The 24,535-nt window shown below is 26.5% G+C and overlaps 1 protein-coding gene across 2 annotated transcripts; it reads left to right on the top strand.

Annotated features, from left to right (window-relative positions):
• The first annotated feature begins 6,828 nt into the window (after positions 1-6,828).
• Positions 6,829-23,525, top strand: LOC112710031 (IAA-amino acid hydrolase ILR1-like 4). 2 transcript variants are annotated; one of them, XM_072203853.1, is made up of 6 exons: positions 6,829-7,243; positions 7,780-7,905; positions 9,041-9,490; positions 20,160-20,285; positions 21,957-22,406; positions 22,920-23,525. In XM_072203853.1, the coding sequence occupies exons 1-6, from the start codon at positions 6,899-6,901 to the stop codon at positions 23,322-23,324; spliced, it is 1,902 nt and encodes a 633-aa protein (XP_072059954.1). In that variant the 5' UTR covers positions 6,829-6,898; the 3' UTR covers positions 23,325-23,525. The 2 variants fall into 2 exon arrangements, with proteins under 2 accessions (XP_072059954.1, XP_025617887.1); XM_025762102.3 differs by lacking the exons at positions 6,829-7,243; positions 7,780-7,905; positions 9,041-9,490 and adding an exon at positions 17,789-18,250.
• Positions 23,526-24,535: the final 1,010 nt, after the last annotated feature.

Here is a 24,535-nt window from a genome sequence, read left to right as displayed (position 1 = left end):
CATGAACATTGTTCGGTTCGATGACCTTTGTGATTTTGATTCACCGAATGAATGTTGTTCGGTTCGGTGTTTAAGATTATTGTGATGCGTTTCGGAAGAATAATCCAAATCGCACTCATTCAACTGATTTTGAAGTTGATTCATTCATTGTTTTAATTCAAAAGTCCAGATCGAAAAAGAAAACGAAGAAGAAGAAGAACCACAAAGTTAATTATGTTGAAGTCAATCCATATCCATAACGAAGAACGCGAGTAGAGAAGAAGAAGAAGAACAAGAAAGAAAACGTGAGCAAAGGAGAATGGTGAAGCCTATAACGCGAGAAAAAAGAACTGAGAAAAAAGTAACGTTTTTTTTTTCATAATGAGCGGGCGCGTGTTTTCACTCTCGTTAATGCGTGTGACTATATTTGAGATTGGGCCAACTTGGTTACATGGTTACATAGATGTATAGCGCACCCCTTTTTATTTACATCAAATATACTTTTGATAAATAAATATTTAAAAAATTTAAAATTAATCTAACAATAATACATAACAATTATATATGTCTGATTTATTTATGTTAAAAATTGTTTATGTAAAATTGTTATTAAATTAATCTTAAATATTTTAAAAAAAATCAACTGTTCATTCGAAAATTTTTGGAATAAAATTAAAACAAAATAAAACTTAAAAATATTTTTAAAATTTTTTACAAAATTTAAAGATAAAAAATATATTTTATGCTTAATTAATTAATTGAATGCTTGAACTTTAGAATTCATATGCTAGTTTATGACTATATATATAGTTCGCTGTTGGCAACATGCATGGATCCATCCTCTCATCAATTGAAAAATCCAATTGATGTGTTGTCTCATATCTCACCATGGACGCAGTGTTGTCTAATTAGGGATGAATGTATGTATACGAGTATGGGGACGATCGTCCTACTACAATTTAAAATTTTTTTGAGTAATATATGATAATAATATTTATTTATTTTTACTAAATTATTAAATTTGATTTTATAATAATTTTTTATTCAATTTTTAGTACTTCATAGTCAATTTAAAAATTTTATATTAGATGTCATTAGAATAATCAATTCTCAATTTAAATAAAATTTATATTTTTTCTTATAAATCAATTCGAAGGAGTGTATTTATCTTTTTTTTATATTAGTTTTATCTTTTTTTTCTGTAACTACATTAATTGAAAGAACTTTTTCAACTATGAATCTCAATAAGAATTGACTTCTAATTGTATAAAAAGTAAATTTTTAAATAAGTATTTATTTATATATATCTACTAAAAGAAATACTACACATCTAAATCTTTTTATGAACTAAGTCTAACCAAGTTAAACAATAAAATTTAAAATAATATTAGTCATAACTGATTTTTGTTATCTTAGACAAATTTGATTGGACTTAATTAATAAAAAAATATGAATATGTAGCATTATCCTATATAAAAGACAAATATTTATAAGGGTAAAGTATATTTTTTCTCCCCAAATTTTGGCAAAAGTTTTAAAAATACCTCTAAATTTTATTTTGTTTCAATTTTGTCCTAAAAATTTTCGATTTGCATCAAATATACGCTCGGAGGCTAAATTTTCAAAAAATTTAAGACCAATATAACAATAATGCATGAAAATTATGTTTGATTTACTTGTGTTGAGGGGTTGTTCTTATGAAATTGTTGTTGAATCGATCTTAAATTTTTTTAAAAATTAGCCGTTAGGGGTATATTTGATGCAAATCGAAAACTTCTGAGACAAAATTGAAACAAAATAAAATTTAGGGATATTTTTAAAACTTTTGTCAAACTTTAAGGACAAAAAATATATTTTACTCTATTTATAAATGATTATTTTAGTATTTTAATTTGTAAAATTAAATATTATAAAAACTAATCATGTTATATTTACATTGAAAAAAACTGCCTGTATATATATATATTAAAATAAAAAATACACATTAAAAATAAATTAAACAATACATATATTTATATACGAGTACATAATGATTAATAAATAATTTTATAACTAATTTTTACGTACACACAATATTTTTATTATAAAAATTATTATTATATTATATTATATTATATTATATTATATTATATATATATATATATATATATTTATATTACTCTACTATCAAAATTTTCTGATTCTGTCACCGTGTCTAACCGACTAAAACTGTAGTGTTTTATGACTTCTGTAAAATGAGTGTATTATTAAAATAAAAAGGTGAAGAGTTTATTTTTGAATCAATAACTTTTATATCATGTGAATTTCTTTACGTGATCCAAATAGTGGTTTTAAAAAATATATATTTTTTTAAGCTCTCAACATTTGAAGATGATTTCAACTTTGAACTTTTAATCATTTTAGTTACATCTCTGCAGTACTGTCCATTAATGTATTAGGCTTACAAAAAATATTCTATGAAACATAAAGAGATAATTATCAAATTAATTATTATTTATAAATACTAAATACATATTAATTTACAATTGTTGATTGATATTGATTATTTTTTATTTTGGTTAATATAGATTATATTTGTTAAGCTTATTCATGCACAACGTCATAAACAAGGAGTGTGGGAATAGATTAAATATGCTGGTTGGGTCGATTCGCCAAAATTTAAAAAAAAAACATAGGGCAATTTAAAATTTAGAAGTTGCCAAAAAAAAAAAAAAAACTTATTAAACACACATGGTCAAATCTGTAATTTTTGGCAGGATGCGATAGATTGGTCTGCAGGGTCATAGGTTTTTTCTCTAGAAAATTATTATTGTGTGTGTTATACAAGAATATATATATATATATATATATATATATATTAAAAATTATGATTTTTAGATATACTTTATTTTTTTGTTGTTTTTTCTATTTTTTTATTTTTTTATTTTGCACTTTTATATGTAACTTATGTTTTTTATTTATATCAACAGAATAATATAAAAGTATTGAATTTAATTCATGATATTTTGGCATAGTTCGGAACGTGAGATACAGGAAAAGACAATCGTGCAAAGTAACAAGTCCCAAACAAATGTATGTGTCTATTTAAAATTAGAAACGTTCTTATATAACAAGTGTTGTTTTGCCAAGACCACCTAATAAGAAGAAAAATTTAAAGAAGAAAATTTTCAAGTTTAGAGAGAGCTTAGTTTTAGCTCTCTCATTGCATCAGAGAAGAGAAGTAACAAGGAAAATAACCTGTGTAGTTTATTGTATTTAATTGGTGAGATACTTTTGTAGCGTAGATAATGGTTTGTTTGGATGTTATTTTAGAAAATATTTTTTTTATTTTTTTTATAAAAGTAAAAGTGATTTTATGTTTGAATTTTTTATATAAATTATTTATTTATTTATTAATTATGTTTGGATAAAATAAAGTATTTTTTGTTCATTTATTATGTGAAAAATATCTTTTTTAAAAGAAAAAATATCTTTTAAAAAAATATAAATTGTAACTTCTTAAAAAAATATTTTTTTAATTTTTTTAGTGATTTTATTTTTATTATTAAAAATTTGTTAAATACATTAAAAAAATTTCATTAAAAAAAGACTTTTTTTATTGATTTAATAGCCTCCAAATAAATACAATATTTTAGTAAGTGTAATATAAAATTGGACCGTTATAAGAAATTTATACTAAATTTTAAGTTAATTGTTTAGTATTTATTAATTATTATAAATTATAGTAGAAAATAGATATTGAAATTACGTTATATTGTAGTTATATACTAAGTATTATTTTAGTGGACCATCTTTTAATTTCAACCATTTATTCTTAAGAGATATTTTCATAATACTATATGCCTACAATTATTGGCCTCGTGCCCAGACAACAGAAAAAAAAAATTATTGTGCTTGTGCTGTAACTTTAATTTGTCTCAAATCAATAATTTCCACAGTTTGTTGATCATTTTTTCTCTTGGAGTAGGTCCCCTGGCCTCTTTAGAATATTAGAGTTGTAACTATTGCAATTGAGTAATCCGTATGAGCTTTTGTTTGATACGAATTAACTAAAAATGGATAAAAATTGAACTTTTTATGCTGAATTAGAATTGAATTTTTTGTCACATCTTATATTAATACTTATGTAAGAAATGCAAAATTAGATAAAGTTAATTTATACGTAATTAATTTTAGATCAAGTAAAGATTATTATATAGACAGATAAATAGAACAATTGATTGATGAAATTTTCATTTTAATAAGGATTTCAAACTGTGTTAGAAAAACAAATGCAGCCTGTTCTTCGTAGCTTATTATATATCAGCATTATATTGTAACCATGATCAAAATAATGAGGATGTGGAATAAAACATGTGATTTAAATCGATTGGAGTGGGAGGCTCTAGAATCCAGATGCATGAAGCCAAAAGTGGTTGAGTTGTCTCATACTTTTATAACACATTGTGCTTTCCTCCAATTATTATAAATTTAATTATTATTATATTTCCCTGTTGTCCCACACACCTTCTGCTGTAGTAGTTTTTCTTATCATCTATCCAATCATACTCTATATATTATTTTTTATTTAAAAATTTAAGTGCTTTAAGCAAGATATTATTCCATCAAAAAAATATAATATAATACTCCAGTTTCAATAACAGCTTAAATTAAAGGACACTTGTACATTTTTTGCCCCTAGCATTCCCCATTTAAATTTACAGAATATATACTTTATTATCTATATTAAGCTAACATTTGGTTGACTAATTATATTATATATCGATCTAACTGAATTATTATTGTTTGATTTAATTTAATTGTTAGCTTTTACTTAATATCTATCTGTTCCTAGCCAATTTCAGCAGCTTGTATGTCAAAGTACCAAAAATTGATGATGCAATCTTAATTAATTTAAAAAAATTCACCAATTTGTAACCGAGTTAAGATTGCACTTGTCAAAGTCTTTTTCTATTAAAAGCAAATTGAGTATAGAGCGAGCTACTAGTTAGTCCAGGGTTTTTTTTCCGCCAAGAACTCGCTTATGTGTTTGTTTGGACGTTATTATTCTATTAAAAAAATGAAAAAAAATTATTTTTAACGTATTTAATAAATTTTTAGTAGTAAAAATAAAAGTATTAGAAAATAAAAAAATATATTTTTTGAGAAGCTATAATTTACATTTTTTTAAAAGATTTTTTAAAAAAAAAGATGTTTTTCATGTAATAAATAAATAAAAAAGTACTTTTATATTATTATATCCAAACATATTTAATAGATAAAAAGATTTTTTTGTATAAAATACCCAAACATAAAATTATTTTTATTTTTCCATAAAATTTTTTAAAAAAATAACTCGAAAAAAATCTTTTTTTTAGAAACTCATCCAAATAAACTCTATATATAATCAATTTTATTCTCTTTTGTTTGTTATTTTGAGTAGCTGAGAGCTTTTTTCACATATTTAAATATATATATATAGAACATAAAAGAACATTTGTTATTTCTTATGACTAAGGAGGATGAAAATATTCTTGACTTATGACTTATTTATGACAAACTAGAGAAGTTTAGATTTTATATTTAAATTTATTTGTTTGAACTAGTAATATTGATTGATGATGACAAGTTAAAAAATATTCTTTCCTAAATTAAAATATTCACGCTTAAGGATTAATTAAATTTGCAAACTTGAACGGCTTTTTTCTTAAAATATTCTGATAATTTTAATAATTAAAAGATTTAATTATAAAATTTAAAATAATATAAAAAATTAATTAAAAATTTTTAAATCAAAAAATTTTAATTATAAAATTTAATAAAATAATAATAATATTATTATTATTATTATTATTATTATTATTATTATTATTATTATTATTATTATTATTATTATTATTATTATTATTATTATTAGTTGTTGTTGTTGTTATTGTTGTAAAAGGATCAACTCGACCTACCTAAATTTGTGGGTTGTACGAGATGGGTTGTTTATTATTTTTTTTCTTTGTTTATGAGGTTCAATTTTTAAGTTTGGATCATTTATGACTAAACTATAATAGGTTAAACGAGTTGGCTCATCTATTTTTTATTTTTTATTTAAGAAAAAAAGTAAAATTCTAATTTTAGCCTTAAAACCTTTAACAAAAATGGCACTTATTGCATAAAATATTAAATAAAAAAATATTTTAGTAAGATTGAATTGGGTTTTTCAATCAAAAAAGAGAGAATATTAAAAAAATTATTAATTTTTATTTAAAAAAGTATAAAAAAAATAAAAATTTATCTATTTAATTTTTTTTAAAGCAAATTGAATTCAATTTGTTTAGTCTAAAATTTAAATGGGTGATTTAAAAAGAAATATCCTTAGAACATAAACAATATTACATGACTAATAAATATTATTAAGTTTAACCAATACTTAATCAATAATAATTTATATTCATATTTACAAAAATTTTATACATAAAAAATATATAATTTATTTACACATATATTTATCAAAATTTTACATATATACAATTTATTACATATAAATAAATAAAATTTATTTATTAAAAATAATTTAATATTATATTAATCAAATAATAATAAAAAATACTAAAAATTACTTGCCCAATAAGTTTTTTTTAGAGCATTTTGAAACCATGTGTTAAACTCATTGTAAATAGAAGACATAAGAAGCTAAGCATTACACAATCTTTGAATGCAATACTTAACACGTGGTCTTATCTCATCAGTCATCACTGTACATGATAATTACAATGATGCCACTATTGTCTTTTCTTGCATCGTTATGTCCTGCATGCACTGATGCACCGTTATAAATATCCTCCAACATACATTGATTGATTATTAAAACCTAATTTCTTTCCTTAATTAGTAGCTATTTGCTTTAATTTGAACTTGCATTTTCTCTTCACACACAAATCCGTTCCTTATGGGTTCCTTCAACTTGTTTTGTTTCTTCATCATCATCTTTCACGTCTTTGTTGCAACACCCATATTCTCTCATTCATCATCGTCAATCTCCACAAAATTTCTAGATTTGGCTAAGAGTCCTGAAGTATTTGATTGGATGGTTGGGATCAGAAGAAAGATTCATGAGTACCCAGAATTGTCCTATGAGGAATTTAAGACTAGTGAGGTTATAAGAGCAGAGTTGGACAAAATGGGAATTTCATATAAGCATCCAGTTGCTGAAACCGGTGTTATTGGATACATTGGAACTCGAAAACCTCCTTTTGTTGCTTTAAGAGCTGATATTGATGGTCTCCCAATCCAGGTTACTTATGTATTAATAATTTTATTCACAAATAAATATTATTAAAAATCAATTTTTTATTTTTAAAATTTAATCATTTTATATCAAGTGATTTAAAAAAAATTTATTGTGAATCACCAATTTTTTTTGAAAAATAAAAAATTTTAAGTTTAATTTTTGTTTTAATTTTTTGTGTACACCTTTTAAATAATTATTCAATATCATCACAAAAATTTGAATTAAACAGATAAATCGTTTGATAAATATAAAAAATTTTCTGCCACTTATAAGAAATATATTATTTATTAGTTTTCTTTTTAATTTTTAAATTATTCAAAAATTTGTTTGTTGTTGGTACTTTTAAGGATTATTTTTGTGAAGGCTATAAACTTTTGGATACTATTGTTTTGGTAACTTACCCATTTAAGTATTTTTCTTGTTCAAAATTAAAATAATAATTAAAAAAATATTTAAATGAAAATATATAGTATTGATGTGATGAATGTGACATGTCACTTACTCATTGACTTGTTGACTGTTGTTGTATGTAATCTTAGGAAATGGTGGAGTGGGAACACAAGAGTAAAGTACCTGGAAAGATGCATGCTTGTGGCCATGATGCTCACACTGCTATGGTTCTTGGTGCTGCTAAGATTCTCAAACAACATGAAGATCAGATTAAAGTATGATTTTCTTTCTTAACTAATATGTTCTTTATAAAACTTTTTGCACATAAATAAATAAGTCCTTAATGAAAATTCGTTAATACTTAACCTTTTTAAATATTTGATATATAAGTATTTAATAAAATAGAATGACAGATTAGTTTGTAAAATTTTTTAAAAACTGACAAAATTAATGGTCTTTGATTTTGTTTGGGGTATTTAAGAAAAAAAAGTTTGATATATAGAATGGCTAAATCATCTAAAATTTCAAAGATATGTAAAAACTAATATCTTTTTTATTATATTAATTATTACATACTAATATGTCTGATCTTCTAAAAAAATATAGACTAATTTATTAGTTTTTCATTATTAAAAATTCTACAATTATAATACTACTTTGGGAGCTTATTAATTATTACTCCATATTTCAGTATTATTTGTAAACAATATATTCACATATAGTAGAAAATTATAACAGGATCAAGTTCTTATAATTATTTTCTTTTAATTTATAATGTTTTTAATTTAATTTTTTATTATAATTAACTTTTTTGTGTCTATAAAATATTGTTTGAAAAATAAAAATAAATAAATTTATACTAAAATTATGTTTAATAAACAAAAAAATGTAAAAACAATTACCAATTATATGTGTGTTAGAGACCATGTCCCAGGTTGGCCCCATAATTTTCTCACTATTCACACATCACATGGATCATCCGTCATGCCTTTATATCAAAGATCAATATTTAAATTAATTATTCATATAAAATATATATTAAAAATCAATTTACTATTGACTTTTATATAGGTTATGTTAGATAACTAATAACTTTTTTGAATAATATAAATAACTATCAATTAAATAAAAATATACTATACTTCCAAATTACTTATCTAAATTTTAATATTAAAATAATCATCCGTACACGATATATCTAATAAAATAAACATCCGATATATCTATTATTCATATTATTTAATATTTTCATTATTTACCTATATTTTTCTAATTTTATATAAACTTAACATTTTTGTGTGTCATCACAATCCCTAGAAATTAAACCAATTTTGTAAAACTGTATATTCTTCCAATTTTCATGGCATCATGATTCTTCACCCTCTGACAAATTCATGACTACATATATAGGGTACCGTTGTTCTTGTTTTTCAACCAGCAGAGGAAGGAGGGGGAGGGGCAAAGAGAGTCTTAGAGGCAGGAGTATTAGACAAAGTGTCAGCCATCTTTGGATTGCACGTGGCGCCGGTACGTGAATTACCCGTAGGACACGTGGCATCTAAGGCTGGTCCATTATTGGCAGGAACTGCAATGTTTGATGCAACTATACATGGAAAGGGAGGCCATGCAGCTATGCCTCACTTCGCCATTGATCCTGTTTTGGCAGCTTCTAGTGCTGTTGTCAACTTGCAACAACTTGTTTCTCGTGAAGCTGATCCTCTTGATCCCCAGGTCCTCACGGTTGCCAATTTCCATGCAGATGGTGCATACAACGTTATTCCAGATTCTGTCACTTTTGGAGGAACCATCCGAGCTTTATTACCTGAAAGCATCGCGCGTTTGAAGGAGCGCATTCACCAGGTACATAACCGTAAAAACACACGTGTAATTGTTTTCATGTGAAATTAACGGTTAAAAATCATTAGCTAAATAACAATTTCGAGTACAAGGGATAATAAACATCTTCTCGAAAAATTAATTTAATTTTTGGATTCATCAATGATCAAACTCTTAACCTTTCGGATCTAGCGCTTTAATACCATGTCATGATACCACTCATTCCAAAAGCTTCAGCTGATGGAAAAATGTAACACTAATAATTATATTTCTAATACTCCATAAACCTCCATTGTACACATTATATAAATATTTCATTGGCTCCTTATACTTTTCCTTAACTAAATTATTATTTAACGATACCCAACGTTCAATTTCACATAAAGGGAATTGCATATCAGTATTATGGGTGTGACATAAATATGTTTTAACATATTTAACTAAACTGTTTAATATCATTGCATAGGTTGTCACAGGACAAGCGGCAGTCCATAGGTGCACCGCGGAAGTCAACTTCCACGAACCGTCTATCCAGCAACCATAAACGACGACAAGTTGCATGAGCATTTTCTTGAAGTGGCCAAGAATGTTGTTGGAAACAATAATGTTCATGGGATGGAACCTGTAACAGTATCTGAAGACTTCTCATTCTATCAGGAGGCTTTACCTGGTTACTTCTTCATGCTTGGAATGCAGAGTCTCACTGGTGAACCACTACAATCGTTGCATTCACCACATTTCACTGTCAGTGAAGATGCTTTACCCTATGGTGCTGCACTTCATGCTTCCTTAGCTACTACTTATCTTCTAAACCATGATGGAGCCAAGGTGGGAGCGAAAAATCATGATGAATTATAAATTGTAACCAATTGTAATAAGGTGGATTTTAGTAAGTCACCTCAATTATGATAATCATAGTAGTGTTTTAAAAAATATTGTTAAGATTAGTAATACTTTTAAAAAATATTACTGAAAAAATATTACAAAATTATAAAAAAAATTTGAGATTTTTAATAAAGGATTGTTATGTTGTACTATTATTCCCTTAATTGACAAATAAAATAATGCTTCAGATGTTGCGCTTAAATAAATTCGACAAATAATCTTAATTAGTTATTTGTCTAATAAAAAATATTATGTATACATTAAAAATTAAACACCAAATTTATTATTATATATTTGTGTATAAATATATATATTATTAATTTATTTTTAATATAAATTTTATATTTTAATATATATTTTATATAAATAATTAATTTAGTAATTGGTATTTTTTATATAAATAAGAAAAATACTCAAGAGTTATCTATTATAATTTATTATGTTTAATTATTATTTTTAATTAATAATTTAATAATATATATTTAGTCTATATTATTGAATATTAATAATTAATTAATGACTAAAAATAATAAATTATAATAGATTATGATAAAAAAGAGCCACGTCCAATTTGAGGAGAGGTTTGAAAAAGATTTGCTTGAATGGTGCCTAATAATTTAGATTTGCGAAAGCGATCAATCATATCTTCAAGTGCAAGCAACAATACCTCCACTTCAATTAAAGTTAAAGAATCACTCTTATGAGAACAGAGGACATGAACATTGCATATTCTTCGGTAAGACCTTCATTAAAGGCCGAAACATGATCAGAGACAGTAGATGACCAATAATAACGAGTGAGTCCACAATAGCTCAAATTCTTTTCAGGTATTTTGAGATAGTGATCCCTTACTTTTTGATGGAGTTCAACTGATTCGAGAGATTAAACTTTAATATTGGAGATCTTTGCAAAATACCCTGTGATTTTGGACCAACCTTGGTATGAGTAAATTGGCAATCTAGTATTAGATTTTTTTTAAAAAGAGTGTTAAGGGTCAGTAACTTTTATAATTTGTAATCATCAAGTAGTCATTAATAATATTTTTAATGGTATGAGATTTTATCCAATGGTGTGGGATTATTCACTTTTTTTTGCTGTTACATGTTCGTCAGAATTTAATAAAGTTGTTGGCTCATAAACTTTTCCTTTTTTTAATGTGTTATCCATGGATGTGAGCAATCAGATCATAAGATAATAATCCTTTTGCTTCTATTCTTTGAAAGTTTTGGATTCGATTCCAGCAGCACGATTAGTTTCATCATTAAATTGTTAAGGGATTTTTGTTAGGACGAAGATGATCTTGCAGTTCATTGTCATTGATAACTTGTACACTAATTGTTACCATATTTTGTAAGTGTTTTCAATGAGTTTATTACGGAGAGGGGCAGTGAAAGCATTAGAAGAAGAATGAGAAGATGGAAGTCGAATTACGAGTTCCATGATTAACTGCAACCTGAGCTCTATAATACCATGAAAGGGTTTCAGACAATTGAAAACAATAGAGTGCAATAGCATGAATGAGTATTGAATTAAGTGTTGGAAAATAAAAGAACAAGGTCCACACACTCACGAAGAATATAAAATGGAGAAAAATGTATTGAATGTATTTGTGTGTTGTTATTTATAAAATAATTATATATGTATTTATACTTTTTTTTGACATCTAAACTTAATACATCTTAATAAACAAATGGTTTAAATTAAAACTAAATATAGACAACTTATTTAAACTATGGTTTCTATTCATTCTTAAATTCTAATCATCAAGTTTATTTTTAACATTCTCCCTTAAACTTGATAATTTTTCTATTCCAATCATAATCCTTAACTTTTAAAAAGTATCATATTTCAAAGGTTTTGTGAAAATGTCAGCAACTTGATCAAGTGATTTCACATACTCAACCTCCACATGCATGTTCTCAATACATTGTCGAATGAAATGATACTTTGTTTTTATGTGCTTGCTTCTGTCATGAAATACTGAATTTTTTGCTAGGGCAACCGCTGACTTATTGTCCATCATGATCTTGGTGGATTCAGCTTGCTCAAAATGAAGTTCCTTTAGTAGTATCTTCAGCCAAATTACATGACATGCACAGAAAATGGCAGCAACATATTCAGTTTCACAAGTTCAAAGAGTGACTATAAGTTATTTCTTTAAACACCAAGAAATTGCATTATTTTCTAGAAAAAAAAAAACAAATCCAGTAGTACTCTTCCTGTCGTCAATATCCCTAGCATAATCACTATCACAATAGCCTATTAATTTGAATTCATCTGAAACTGAATAAAACACGCCATACTCAAGAGTGCCTCTAAGATAGCAAAGAATTCTCTTGGCTGCCTTCATATGGATTTCTGCTGGATTTTTCATGTAACGACTAACTAACCAAACTGAAAATAAAATGTCAGGTCTGGTACAGGTCAAATACCTTAAACTCCCCGCGAGACTTCTGAATAATGTTTGATCAACTTTTCTTACACCTTCTTCCTCTTTAGAAAGTTTGACTCCACACCCCACAGGTGTATTAATAGGATTACAGTCTAGCATGTTAAGTTTTTTCAATAGCTCTCTTGCGTAAGCCTCTTGTGAGAAGAAAATTTCATCCTCTATTTGTTTCACTTCAATTCCCAGATAATAAGACATTAGTCCCATATCACTCATCTCAAATTATTGAGCCATTACTTTCTTAAATTCTTCAAACATTATTTGATTGCTTCTTGTGAATATAAGATCATCCACATAGACACAAACAAATAACAAATTTCCTCTTTCCTCTTTCACATAAAGTACATATTCATGAATACACCTAGTGAAACCATTATCTTGAAAATACGTATCAAGACGATCATTCCAAGCTCTTGGAGCTTGTTTCAGTCTATATAAGGCCTTTTTAAGCCTTAACACCTTATCTTCATAACCCTCAACAACAAAACTCAAAGGTTGTTCAATATAAACTTCTTCTAGAATATTACCATTCAGAAAAGCAGACTTCACATTCATTTGGTGAATTTTTTAGTTGTTCTGTGCTGTAAGTGACAACAATAGCCTTATCGTCTCCAAGCGAGCAACCGGAGCAAACACTTTATCATAATCTATTCCTTACTTCTGCTTATACCTTTTTGCAACGAGTCCTACCTTATACCTTTCTGCATCACCTTTAGAGTTCTTTTTAACTCTGTAAACCCATTTGACTCCAATAGCCTGATAACCATTTGAAAGTTATGCAAGTTTTCAAGTGTTGTTCTTCTCAATTATTTGAATTTCTTCCTCCATAGCTTGTATCCATTTCTCATCTTTGACAGCTTCTTTAAAACTTAAAGGCTCATCATTGGAGAGTAAACACAATAAATTTTTATCCTCTAGCATTTCTGCTTGTTTATAGAGATCAGAAAGACTTCGATATCTGTGAGGGCCTTCGCTTGAACTAGAGGATGGAGATGATGATGATGATGCTAATGGGGTTAATGCTGATGTTGAAGGATCGATTTCGCCTTGCACTTATTGCATCGGGGCTTCTCTTTTCTCAAAGTAAGGCAGAAAATCACAAGTGACTTCATTTTATGTACTCCAGTCTCACTTTGCATTTTTTTCAAACTCAACATCTTTGCTTATTATTATTTTATTATTGATGGGGTTGAAAAATTTGTAGCCTTTAGTATTCTCCTCATAACCAATAAATACAAGCTTTTGGACATATGCAATATATAGAATAGATCCAAAAACCCTTAAATGTGATACATTAGGCTTCAAACTACTCCATGCTTCTTGAGGTGTTATATCTCTTAAATTCTTGGTAGGTGAGTGATTTGAGAGATAAACTGCACATACAACTGCTTCTCCCCATAATTCTTTTGGTAACGACTTACTTTTTAACATCATTCTTGCCATATTTAGAATTGTCCTATTCTTTCTTTTCGCAACTCCATTTTGTTAAGGCGATCTAGGAACAGTTAGGGGACGTCGAATACCATGATTTTCACAAAACATCTTGAATTTATTTGAAGTGAATTCTATATCTCTGTCAGTTCTAAGAGCTTTTATCTCATAACCACCTTCTTTTTTAATGAGAGCTTTAAACTTCTTGAATGCTTCAAATGCTTCGCTCTTTTGCTTCAAGAAATAAACTCATATTTTTCTTGAATAATCATCAATGAAAAGCAAAAAATAGGCGCTCTTTTCAAGTGACAAAGGCTTGATAGGTCCACAAACATCCGCGTGGATAAGCTGAAGTGGCTTGGTAGCTCTTGATTTAGCCTGCTTTGGAAAACTCTTTCTTGAATGTTTTTCAAGTAAGCAAGCTTCACATAACTGATGAGGATGATCAATTGTTGGAATTCCTTTTACCATCTTCTTTGTTCCCAATTCTTTGAGCCAACCAAAATTTAAATGTTCATATCTCATATGCCAAATCCATGGTGGATCTTCAATACATGACTTCAAACATATAGCTCCACCGCTTCTTATGTTTAACAAGAACATACGATTTCTTGTCATAGAAACTTTAGCAATAAGATTTTCATTTTTATCTATATGCTAAAGATAGCGATCTTCCATAACTATCTTGCAACCATTCTCCATAAGTTGCCCAATACTCAAGATATTATTCTTTATTTTTGGAATGTAATAAACATTAGAAAGAATCTTATGACTATCATTCTTTAGCTCGAATAGAATCGTCTCTTTGCCATTGATCTCTATTTTTGATTTATCACCAAAACGCACGTGTCCTTTTACGTTGGTATCGAGTGCTATAAATTTACTCCTATCACTTCTCATATGGTTGCTAGTTTCATTGTCAAGATACCACGTACTATCTTCAGAATTTTGATCTTCCTTGAACATAAGGAATGATGTTGGTTCTTCAACATCTTCATTGTGCACAACAAGTTTATTTTCTTCTACTTTGGATGTCTGACACTCCCAAGAATAATGTCCATTCTTTCCACATGAATAGCATTCAATGTGTCTTTTGTCAACTGTTCTTCCTCTTCCACGACCTCGAGAAAAATTTTGATTTCTTTTCTCTTGAGAATAATTTTTCTCATCTCTTCCTCTTCCATAACCACGTCCTCGTCCTTATCCACGGCCTCGACCTTGTCCTTGTCTTCCACTTTCATTGGTTTTTTCTCTAGCATTCCACGAAAGTTTTGCCTGCAAGACATGCTCTACATGTTCTTGCTTGCTTTTATCCATTCTTTTTTCATGGACCCGTAAGAAACCATTCAACTGATCAATGGACATCGTATCCAAATCTTTGGACTTCTCAATGGCTATCACTACATGGTAAAATTTTGTGTTGAGAGAACGAAAAATTTTCTCAACAACACAAACATCTTCTAATTTTTCTGCAAGCCTTTTCATTTGGTGCACTACCATAAAAACTTTGGTGAAATAATCCGAAATGGATTCAGTCTCCTTCATCATTAGAGACTCAAACTCGGCCCTTAGAGTTTGAAGACGAACCTTCTTCACCTTTTCAACTCCTATGACAAAATTTTGAAGAGTATCCCAAACTTTCTTTGCGTTGATAATATCAGCAATCTTGTCAAACATATCATCATCCAAAACTTGATGAATGATAGTAAGTGCACATTGATATTTCTTTCTTTTATTTTCTAATTCGTCCTTCTCAGCTTCTGTTAGCTTCTCCACATTTTTTGGTTCTACATAGTCTTTTTCAACCATCTCCCATACTCCTTGAGTAACGAGAATTGCTTTCGGGCTGCCCAATTGTCATAATTGAACTTAGATAATTGTGGGTATTGAAAAGATAAAGTAGTTTCTTTTAATGAAGATATTTTATAAGTGGCTCTGATATCACTTTGTTGGAAAATAAAAGAACAAGGCGCGTACACACCCACGAAGAATATAAAATGGAGAGGAATGCATTGAATATATTTGTGTGTTGTTATTTATGAAATGATTACATATATATTTATACTTTTCTTTTACATCGATCTAAACTTAATACATCTTAATAAACAAATGGTTTAAATTAAAACTAAATATAGACAATTTATTCAAACTGTGATTTCTATTCATTCTTAAATTTTAACTATCAAATTTATTTTTAACATTAAGTTGGTTCCTTGAGATCAGAATTGTTAAGTTACTTCAACTATATCTAATTTCTTTTTGTGATTCTGATTCTGAACTACATCAGTATTATAGAGAATGAATCTTCTTATTTTTTTCAATTATTTAGTAAAGTGTGATCTTTTATCTTATATTTTTTAAGTGAGACTAAAAAAATATATAAAAAATATATTAAATAATAAAAAATGATACTTTATAAAATATTTTAAAAAAATTAAGAAAATTCACTCTCCAGTGTTATATTTCTTATTAGCTATATATTATTGCTTCACATCTAATTCTAGCTAGTGTCTCGATGTATGAAATATTATTTAAATATTCTCTCACCGCAATCAAATTCTGTTCTCTTCATCTTTGGAGGGATTCATAGAGTATACGTGTATGTTTCGCAATAAAGTCTAAAAAATTAGCATTTTTATTAAAATTTGATCATTATTTAACTAATAAAAAAATAAATAATTTCATACCATTAAATATAATTTTATACTATTAAAAATATTAATAATAACTAAATAATGACTATAAATCACAAAATCTGCTAGCCCTAACACTTGTGTATAACTTATTATAAGTTTCATCTACGTTGTTTACAGTTTTACCCACAAAGAATATAATTGTAACATCTTGACGAAAAAGATTAGGTTCCATTCCTTCTCCAATACAAGAAATTTTTTATTTCATTGTCAGGTTCAAGTGTAATATTTTTTTTTTTTTTTTACAAAATATAACTTGAAAGGGATTATAAGATATAATCATGATTCATATCAAAATTAAAAAGTTTTTTAATATCTAAAGAATAACATAAAAAAAATTAAAAGTATTAAAATATCCAACACTATAAATTTATAATTCATAATTTTTGTTGGCATTGTTTCAACAACAATAAATTAAAATATGATGAGAAACTCTTTAAATTTCTATGTATCTTATTAGCTTAAATTCTCAATTTTTAGAGAGAGCAAATAAGATATAAGTCATATAACACTAAAGAAAAAAAAATACAGAAACATAATAATCTTATTCATTTATATATAGATCTCCCATCAGGAAAAAATGGGAGTATTATATCTCTAACAAAACACAACATTCTTGGCCTATTATTGACTTATTGTTGTTTGTTGTTGTTGGCGTTGATGTTAAAACGCATGTTAAACTCATTGTACATAGAAGACATAAAAGAAGCATTACGAAATCTTTGAATGCAATACTTAACACGTGGTCTTATCTCATCAATCACACTGTACATGATAATTACAATAATGCCACTTTTGTCTTTTATTGCATCGTTATGTCCTGCATGCACCATTATAAATATGGACCACATACATTGATTGATTATTCAATCCTTCAACCTTGCACTTCAATTCTAAACCTAATTTGTCTCATCAGTAACTATCTCTGCTTTAAGTAATTTGAACTTGCATTTTCTCTTTTCACACACAAATCCGTTCCTTATGGGTTCCTTCAACTTGTTTTGTTTCTTCATCATCATCTTTCACGTCTTTGTTGCAACACCCATATTCTCACATTCATCATCGTCAATCTCCACAAAATTTCTAGATTTGGCTAAGAGTCCTGAGGTATTTGATTGGATGGTTAGGATTAGAAGGAAGATTCATGAGTACCCGGAATTGCTATATGAGGAATTTAAGACGAGTGAGGTCATAAGAGCAGAGTTGGACAAAATGGGAATTTCATATAAGCATCCAGTTGCTGAAACCGGCGTTATTGGATACATCGGAACTGGAAAACCTCCTTTTGTTGCTTTAAGAGCTGATATTGATGGTCTCCCAATCCAGGTTACTTATAAAATAATTTTATTAACAAAAAAATTATGAGAAAGTTTCACTCGCCTTTCCTACGAAATGTTAAAATGACATTTCCTTTTTTCTATTTATAAAATGTACATTCTCTTTTCTTATAACTTTTAGAAAACCTCTTCTTTAATCCATTTTAAATTTTTTTATGTTAACTAATGTTAACTTTATCCATTTTTTAAAAAAAATAAATTATTTTTTACAAAAATATCTTTTAGTAAAAATTTCATTTTTTTATCATTAAATTTTGCTTACCAAAATACCTTTCAATAAATTATTCTTTTATTAATTAAATTGTATTTTTACTAAAATATTTTTTAAAAAAATTATTAATTAAATTATTTTTTAAGATATCCTTTAATAATTTTTTAATTATTAAATTATGATTTTACCAAAATTTTTGTTAAGGGAGGAGAATGTATATTTTATAAATAGAGAAAAGAAGAATGTCATTTTAGTATCTTGCAGAAGAGATGAATAAAATTTTCTCAAAAATTATTTATCATTTTATATATAATATATTACTATTTTCGATAATTATATTGGATAATTTTGTTGAATGTAGATAGTCCTGTCCAGTGGCGGAACTTGAAATAAAATTTTGGGTCTCATCTCTCTGGTTTTAGTGATATTGCCAAATTTAAAGTCGTTTTTCAGGGTCTCGTTCTAAAAAATTAAGGTCAAACTCATCAGATATAACTTTCTGAACTTTTGAAAGTTGTATCTCACTTTTTTCGCGAGTCATTAAAGTAGAAAAATTATCTACATGTGTTGATATTATAAAAATTATACGTTCTCCTTTTTAAATATTAGCCTTCCTCTTAAAAAATCATCAATTCTTTGATTTTTATTATTATTTTATATAAAAATTTGAATATATATCCTGTAAAATATGTAAAGAAGAAATTAAAAGGACAAATATTGAAATTTATAATATTTATTGAATTTTTTATCAATTTATACAAATACAATAATATTAATACTTATTGAATATTCTATTATTTTTTATCATATAAAAAATTAAATTAAATAAATAGTAAAATATAAAATAATATTAAATTAAATAAATAAAAAATATCTAATTTTTTATATTTAAACTTAAAAGTAGAAAATGTTAAACTTATTGGGTACTTTAAGTCATAATAAAGTATTTAAACCAATTAAATTATTTTTTATCTTTTGAAAAAGTACTATTAATTTTTTTATAAAAAGTTTGGGGGACCATAACCCCTCTTTGTCTGAACTAAGCTCCGCCACTGCTCCTATCAAACTAATCAACCTGATCTTTAATTATATATCGAATAGTTTACTTGTTTCATGTATAAAATTGTTAATATTTAAATTTTTTAATCATACTAGATATATATATTAAAATTAATTATTAATATAAAATTTATATTAAAATATAAAATATATATATAAAAAATAAAATTATATATATTTATATACAATTACATAATAATTAATTTTTATTCTATACATAATATTTCTATAATTTTATTTTATGGTTAGAGATAATAATTTATTCACAAAATTAAATATTAGATTTTTATTATAATATATATATATATATATATATATATATATATATATATATTCATCAAGATATTTGTTCTTATCTTTATCTTTATATTGGAATTTATCGGCTAAGATTGAAAGGAGATGTCTTTTCTTCTCCTCTGAGTATTTTTCATGTGGTTGGATAGAAGCTAAGATGAAAATCTGGAAAATTCAATCAAATATTATATGTATATATTTATGTACTTTTCTTGTTCATAAATTAAAATAATAATTAAAAAATATTTATTAATTGAATACATATTATTGCTCAGATGAAAGTTAGTTACATGTCACTGACTTGTTGCTATTAATGCTATATATGGAAAATTAGGAAATGGTGGAGTGGGAGCACAAGAGTAAAGTAGATGGAAAGATGCATGCTTGTGGTCATGATGCTCACACTGCTATGGTCCTTGGTGCTGCAAAGATTCTCAAACACCATGAAGATCAGATTAAAGTACGATTTGTTTCTTAATTACCATTTTAATTAGATGATTTATATAATATAATAACTAATTAACAAATTATTAGACAAGACATAAGCAACTTAGTTTCCCATAATTACAGTGACATAAGTTTAAATAAAAAATTATTATTATTAAGCTAAGAGAGAAAAAATAAATAAATATAATATGTTTACTATATAGTAAACTCTTAAATATGTTTTTTTTTAATAAAATTTTGCAGATAAATAAATAAGTCCCTAATGAAAAATTCACTAATATTTATTTAACCTTTTAAATATTTGAAATATAAGTATTTAATAAAATAAAATGAAAGATTAGTTTGTAATATTTTTTTAAAAAATGACAAAATTAATTAATGGTCTTTGATTTTGTTTGGGGGATTTAGAAAAAGCTTGATAGAAAGGCTAGCTGGCTAAGTTATCTAACATTTCAAAGATACACACACAAAATAATATCTTTTTTATTATATTAATTTTTAGTTTTTACACACTAATATACCTGATTTTTTTAAAAAAAAATTATAGACTAATATATTAGTTTTTCTTTATTGAAAAGTAATTAATCCGATACAAAAATTCTACAAATATAATACTATTTTGAGAGCTTGTTAGTCATTATTACTCTATATTTCAGTATTATTTAATTTGTGAACAATATTCACACATATAAAAAAAGATAGAATGTTTTTAGCTTTAACTTTTTATTATAATTAACTTATTAGTACTTAGGAAATTATTATTTGAAAAATAAAAATAAATAAATTTATATTAAAATTACGTTCAATAAATAAAAATAAAATCTAAAAACAAATATCAATTATATGTGTATGTGAGAGAGAGAGGCTATGTCCCACGTTTTGGTCCCAGAGTTTTGTTATTAGGCTCAGGATTCGGTCGTCCCAGAATCTTTGGACTACTTAATGGTCCTATTAAAAAACATGTTTTTAAAATTTTTTTAACAATTGCTATATAGTCTTTGAACTAATTTTAATTATAAATTAACTCTATATATTTTATTTAATTATAAAAACTATTTTTTATTTTATAAATTATTATTTTATCAATTATCTATTGTATTTATTAATAATCAAATACAAAAACAACAACCAATTATATTCTCTATTGATCCTAATAAAGTTTTTGGCCATTCCAATCGATTAAAATATTAAATTTGATCTCGTGACATTCGTCCATGGCTTCCAAATCGTGTTTCCTTGAAATTCAATCGATTGGTTTATCAAAACAATCGATTGAATTGTAACTCAATCGATTGAATTACAGTGTATCACAAAACAATCGATTGAAAGTTGTAAGGTAGAATGGTTTTCACTTAAACCAATCGATTGTTTATACTTTCCAATCGGATGAATGCCTAAAAACAATCGATTGTTTTTGTTACTTAATCGATTGAATTAACGAAAACAACATGAATTTACCAAATACAATCAATTGGAAAGTGATGACATTGAAATTTTAGCCAAATTCAATCGATTGGTAATGTAATCCAATCGATTGGAAGATGATAAAGTTGAATTTTTTGCCAACTTCAATCTATAATTTTTTGCCCCTAGCATTGCTCTTTTGTAAAACTGTATATTCTTCCAATTTTCATGGCATCGTTATTCTCCATCTTCTGACAAATTCATGAGTATATATATATAGGGCACAGTTGTTCTTGTTTTTCAACCAGCAGAGGAAGGAGGAGCAGGGGCAAAGAGAATCTTAGAGGCAGGAGTACTAGACAAAGTCTCTGCCATCTTTGGATTACACGTGGCGCCGGCACATGACTTACCCGTAGGACACGTGGCATCTAAGGCTGGTCCATTATTGGCAGGAAGTGGAATGTTTGATGCAACTATACATGGAAAGGGAGGCCATGCAGCTATGCCTCACTTCGCCATTGATCCCGTTTTAGCAGCTTCTAGTGCTGTTGTCAACTTGCAACAACTTGTTTCTCGTGAAGCCGATCCTCTTGATCCCCAGGTAGTTACGGTTACTAATTTCCATGGAGATGGTGCATTCAACGTCATTCCAGATTCTGTTACTATTGGAGGAACCTTCCGAGCTTTTTCGCCCGAAAGCATCACGCGTTTGAAGGACCGCATTCACCAGGTGCATACGATTTATTTTGTCAGAGAGAAACAAAAAATAATCGGTTCAAATAATTTAAATTTATTTTATTTTATATTTATTTATTATAAAATATATTAAATAAAATGAAAAATAATAATTTTTTGTCATTAAATATACTCATATGAAAACTTGATGAGCTAAGCTAAATATTATGGGTGACAAAATTCTCTTCACATGAAAAATTAATTATTTTGTTAAACAATAATTTAATAGATATATTTGAATAAATTAAAAAATAAATATTAAAAATATTTTTATTTTTAAAATAATATATTATTGATTTTTTTAATAAAAATATTTTTTTTAAAAGAAGATGCATTTAAATGTATTCGTATTCACATTAATCACTGTTTTAATATATTTGACTAAAGATGAAAACTCAGATGTTGTTAAGTTGATAACTATTTAATGACTCTCAACTATCAACTTTACGTGAAGTTGATTACATCTGAATTTTTTCCTTTAACTAAATCGTTTAATATGATTTGATAGGTTATCACCGGACAAGCGGCAGTCCATAGGTGCACAGCGGAGGTCGACTTCCATGAAGATAAGAAACCGTTGTATCCAGCAACCATAAACGACGACAAGTTACATGAGCATTTTCTTGAAGTGGCCAAGAATGTTGTTGGAAACAAGAATGTTCATGAGATGCAACCTGTGACAGTATCCGAAGACTTCTCATTCTATCAAGAAGCTTTACCTGGTTACTTCTTCATGCTTGGAATGAAAAGTCACTCTGGTGAACCACTTGCAACGTTGCACTCACCACATTTCACAGTGAATGAAGATGCTTTACCCTATGGTGCTGCCCTTCATGCTTCGTTAGCTACTACTTATCTTCTAAACCATGATGGAGCCAACAAGGTGGGAGGGAAATATCATGATGAGTTATAGATTGTTAGCAATTTTAATAAAGCCAATTAATATGTTATTTATTGGCTTATTATTAGTTCTATATTTAATAAAGATTTTATATCTCATACTATTTTATTGTCTTAATTACTTAAAAAATAATTGTGAGATAATTTTTATGTGAAATGAATAATTAAAATTTATTAAATAATTTAATAAATTTGATTAAATTGTTATATAATACTTCTTAACTATTAACTTTATATGAATATAACTATATCTGAATTTCTATCAAAACTTAATTAGAATGTTACGGTTATTTATTGGCTGATTATTAGCTTTATATTTAATAAAGAATCTATATGTTCAACTATTTTATTTCCTTAATTACTTAGAAAATGATTATGAGATATTTTATAAAAGTTAATTAGAATGTTACGATTATTAAGTGTAACCGTTTGTGACTAATCGTTTGAAACATGAAATTGTATTTTAAGAGGATATGTTTTTTCATTAATTCGAATATTATACGACACAATGATTTAAACAAATACAATGGTTCAAACATAGTATTTTGGGACATGATGCTTTATGTTTATGAAATCATATACGTGCATTGGTTGGTTATATGAACAGTAGTGGCAGATATTGAAAAAAAAAAAAATAGGAGAGCCAATTATATATGAATCTCGTTAGCTACAATGGATTATTTATCTGGCTTAATATGAGTTAAAAAATGAACATTCAAGATAAAATACTACTAATTTCTCAAACACAATACATTCATATTATCCAGAATAACCATCCGGGTATCAGAGATAATAAATATCTAATATCCTACTGAATCGAACATTTCTATACCCCATTATACACATTGTATAGATACTCTATTGACTCCCTATACTTCCTCATTTTATATTCAAGTATATAAATTATGTAAAAATATTTATATTCAAATTAAATATGTCAATTTTTTATTTTTCAATTATTATAAATTCTAACTATATGATTATAATAAATTCTAAAAAAATTAAAACATTATAATTACCATAATTGCTTTTAGAATTATATTTTTGTTTGTCCAAATTATTTTTTTTAATATTTAAGATCAATAAAAAAATATAAAATGATAAACTTAAAATCGAACAAGATTTTTTTTATTTGATTTTATGATACCACTTATTCTAGTGTGCAATATATTTTGATAATGACATAGATAATTAAAAAATTGGACTTATTTAAATAATATATAT

The sequence above is a fragment of the Arachis hypogaea genome, chromosome 9 (assembly GCF_003086295.3).
Source record: "Arachis hypogaea cultivar Tifrunner chromosome 9, arahy.Tifrunner.gnm2.J5K5, whole genome shotgun sequence".
NCBI classification, from domain to species: domain Eukaryota; kingdom Viridiplantae; phylum Streptophyta; class Magnoliopsida; order Fabales; family Fabaceae; genus Arachis; species Arachis hypogaea.
The sequence above is the reverse complement of the archived record's forward strand: the minus strand, read 5'-3'. Positions and strand labels throughout refer to the sequence as shown.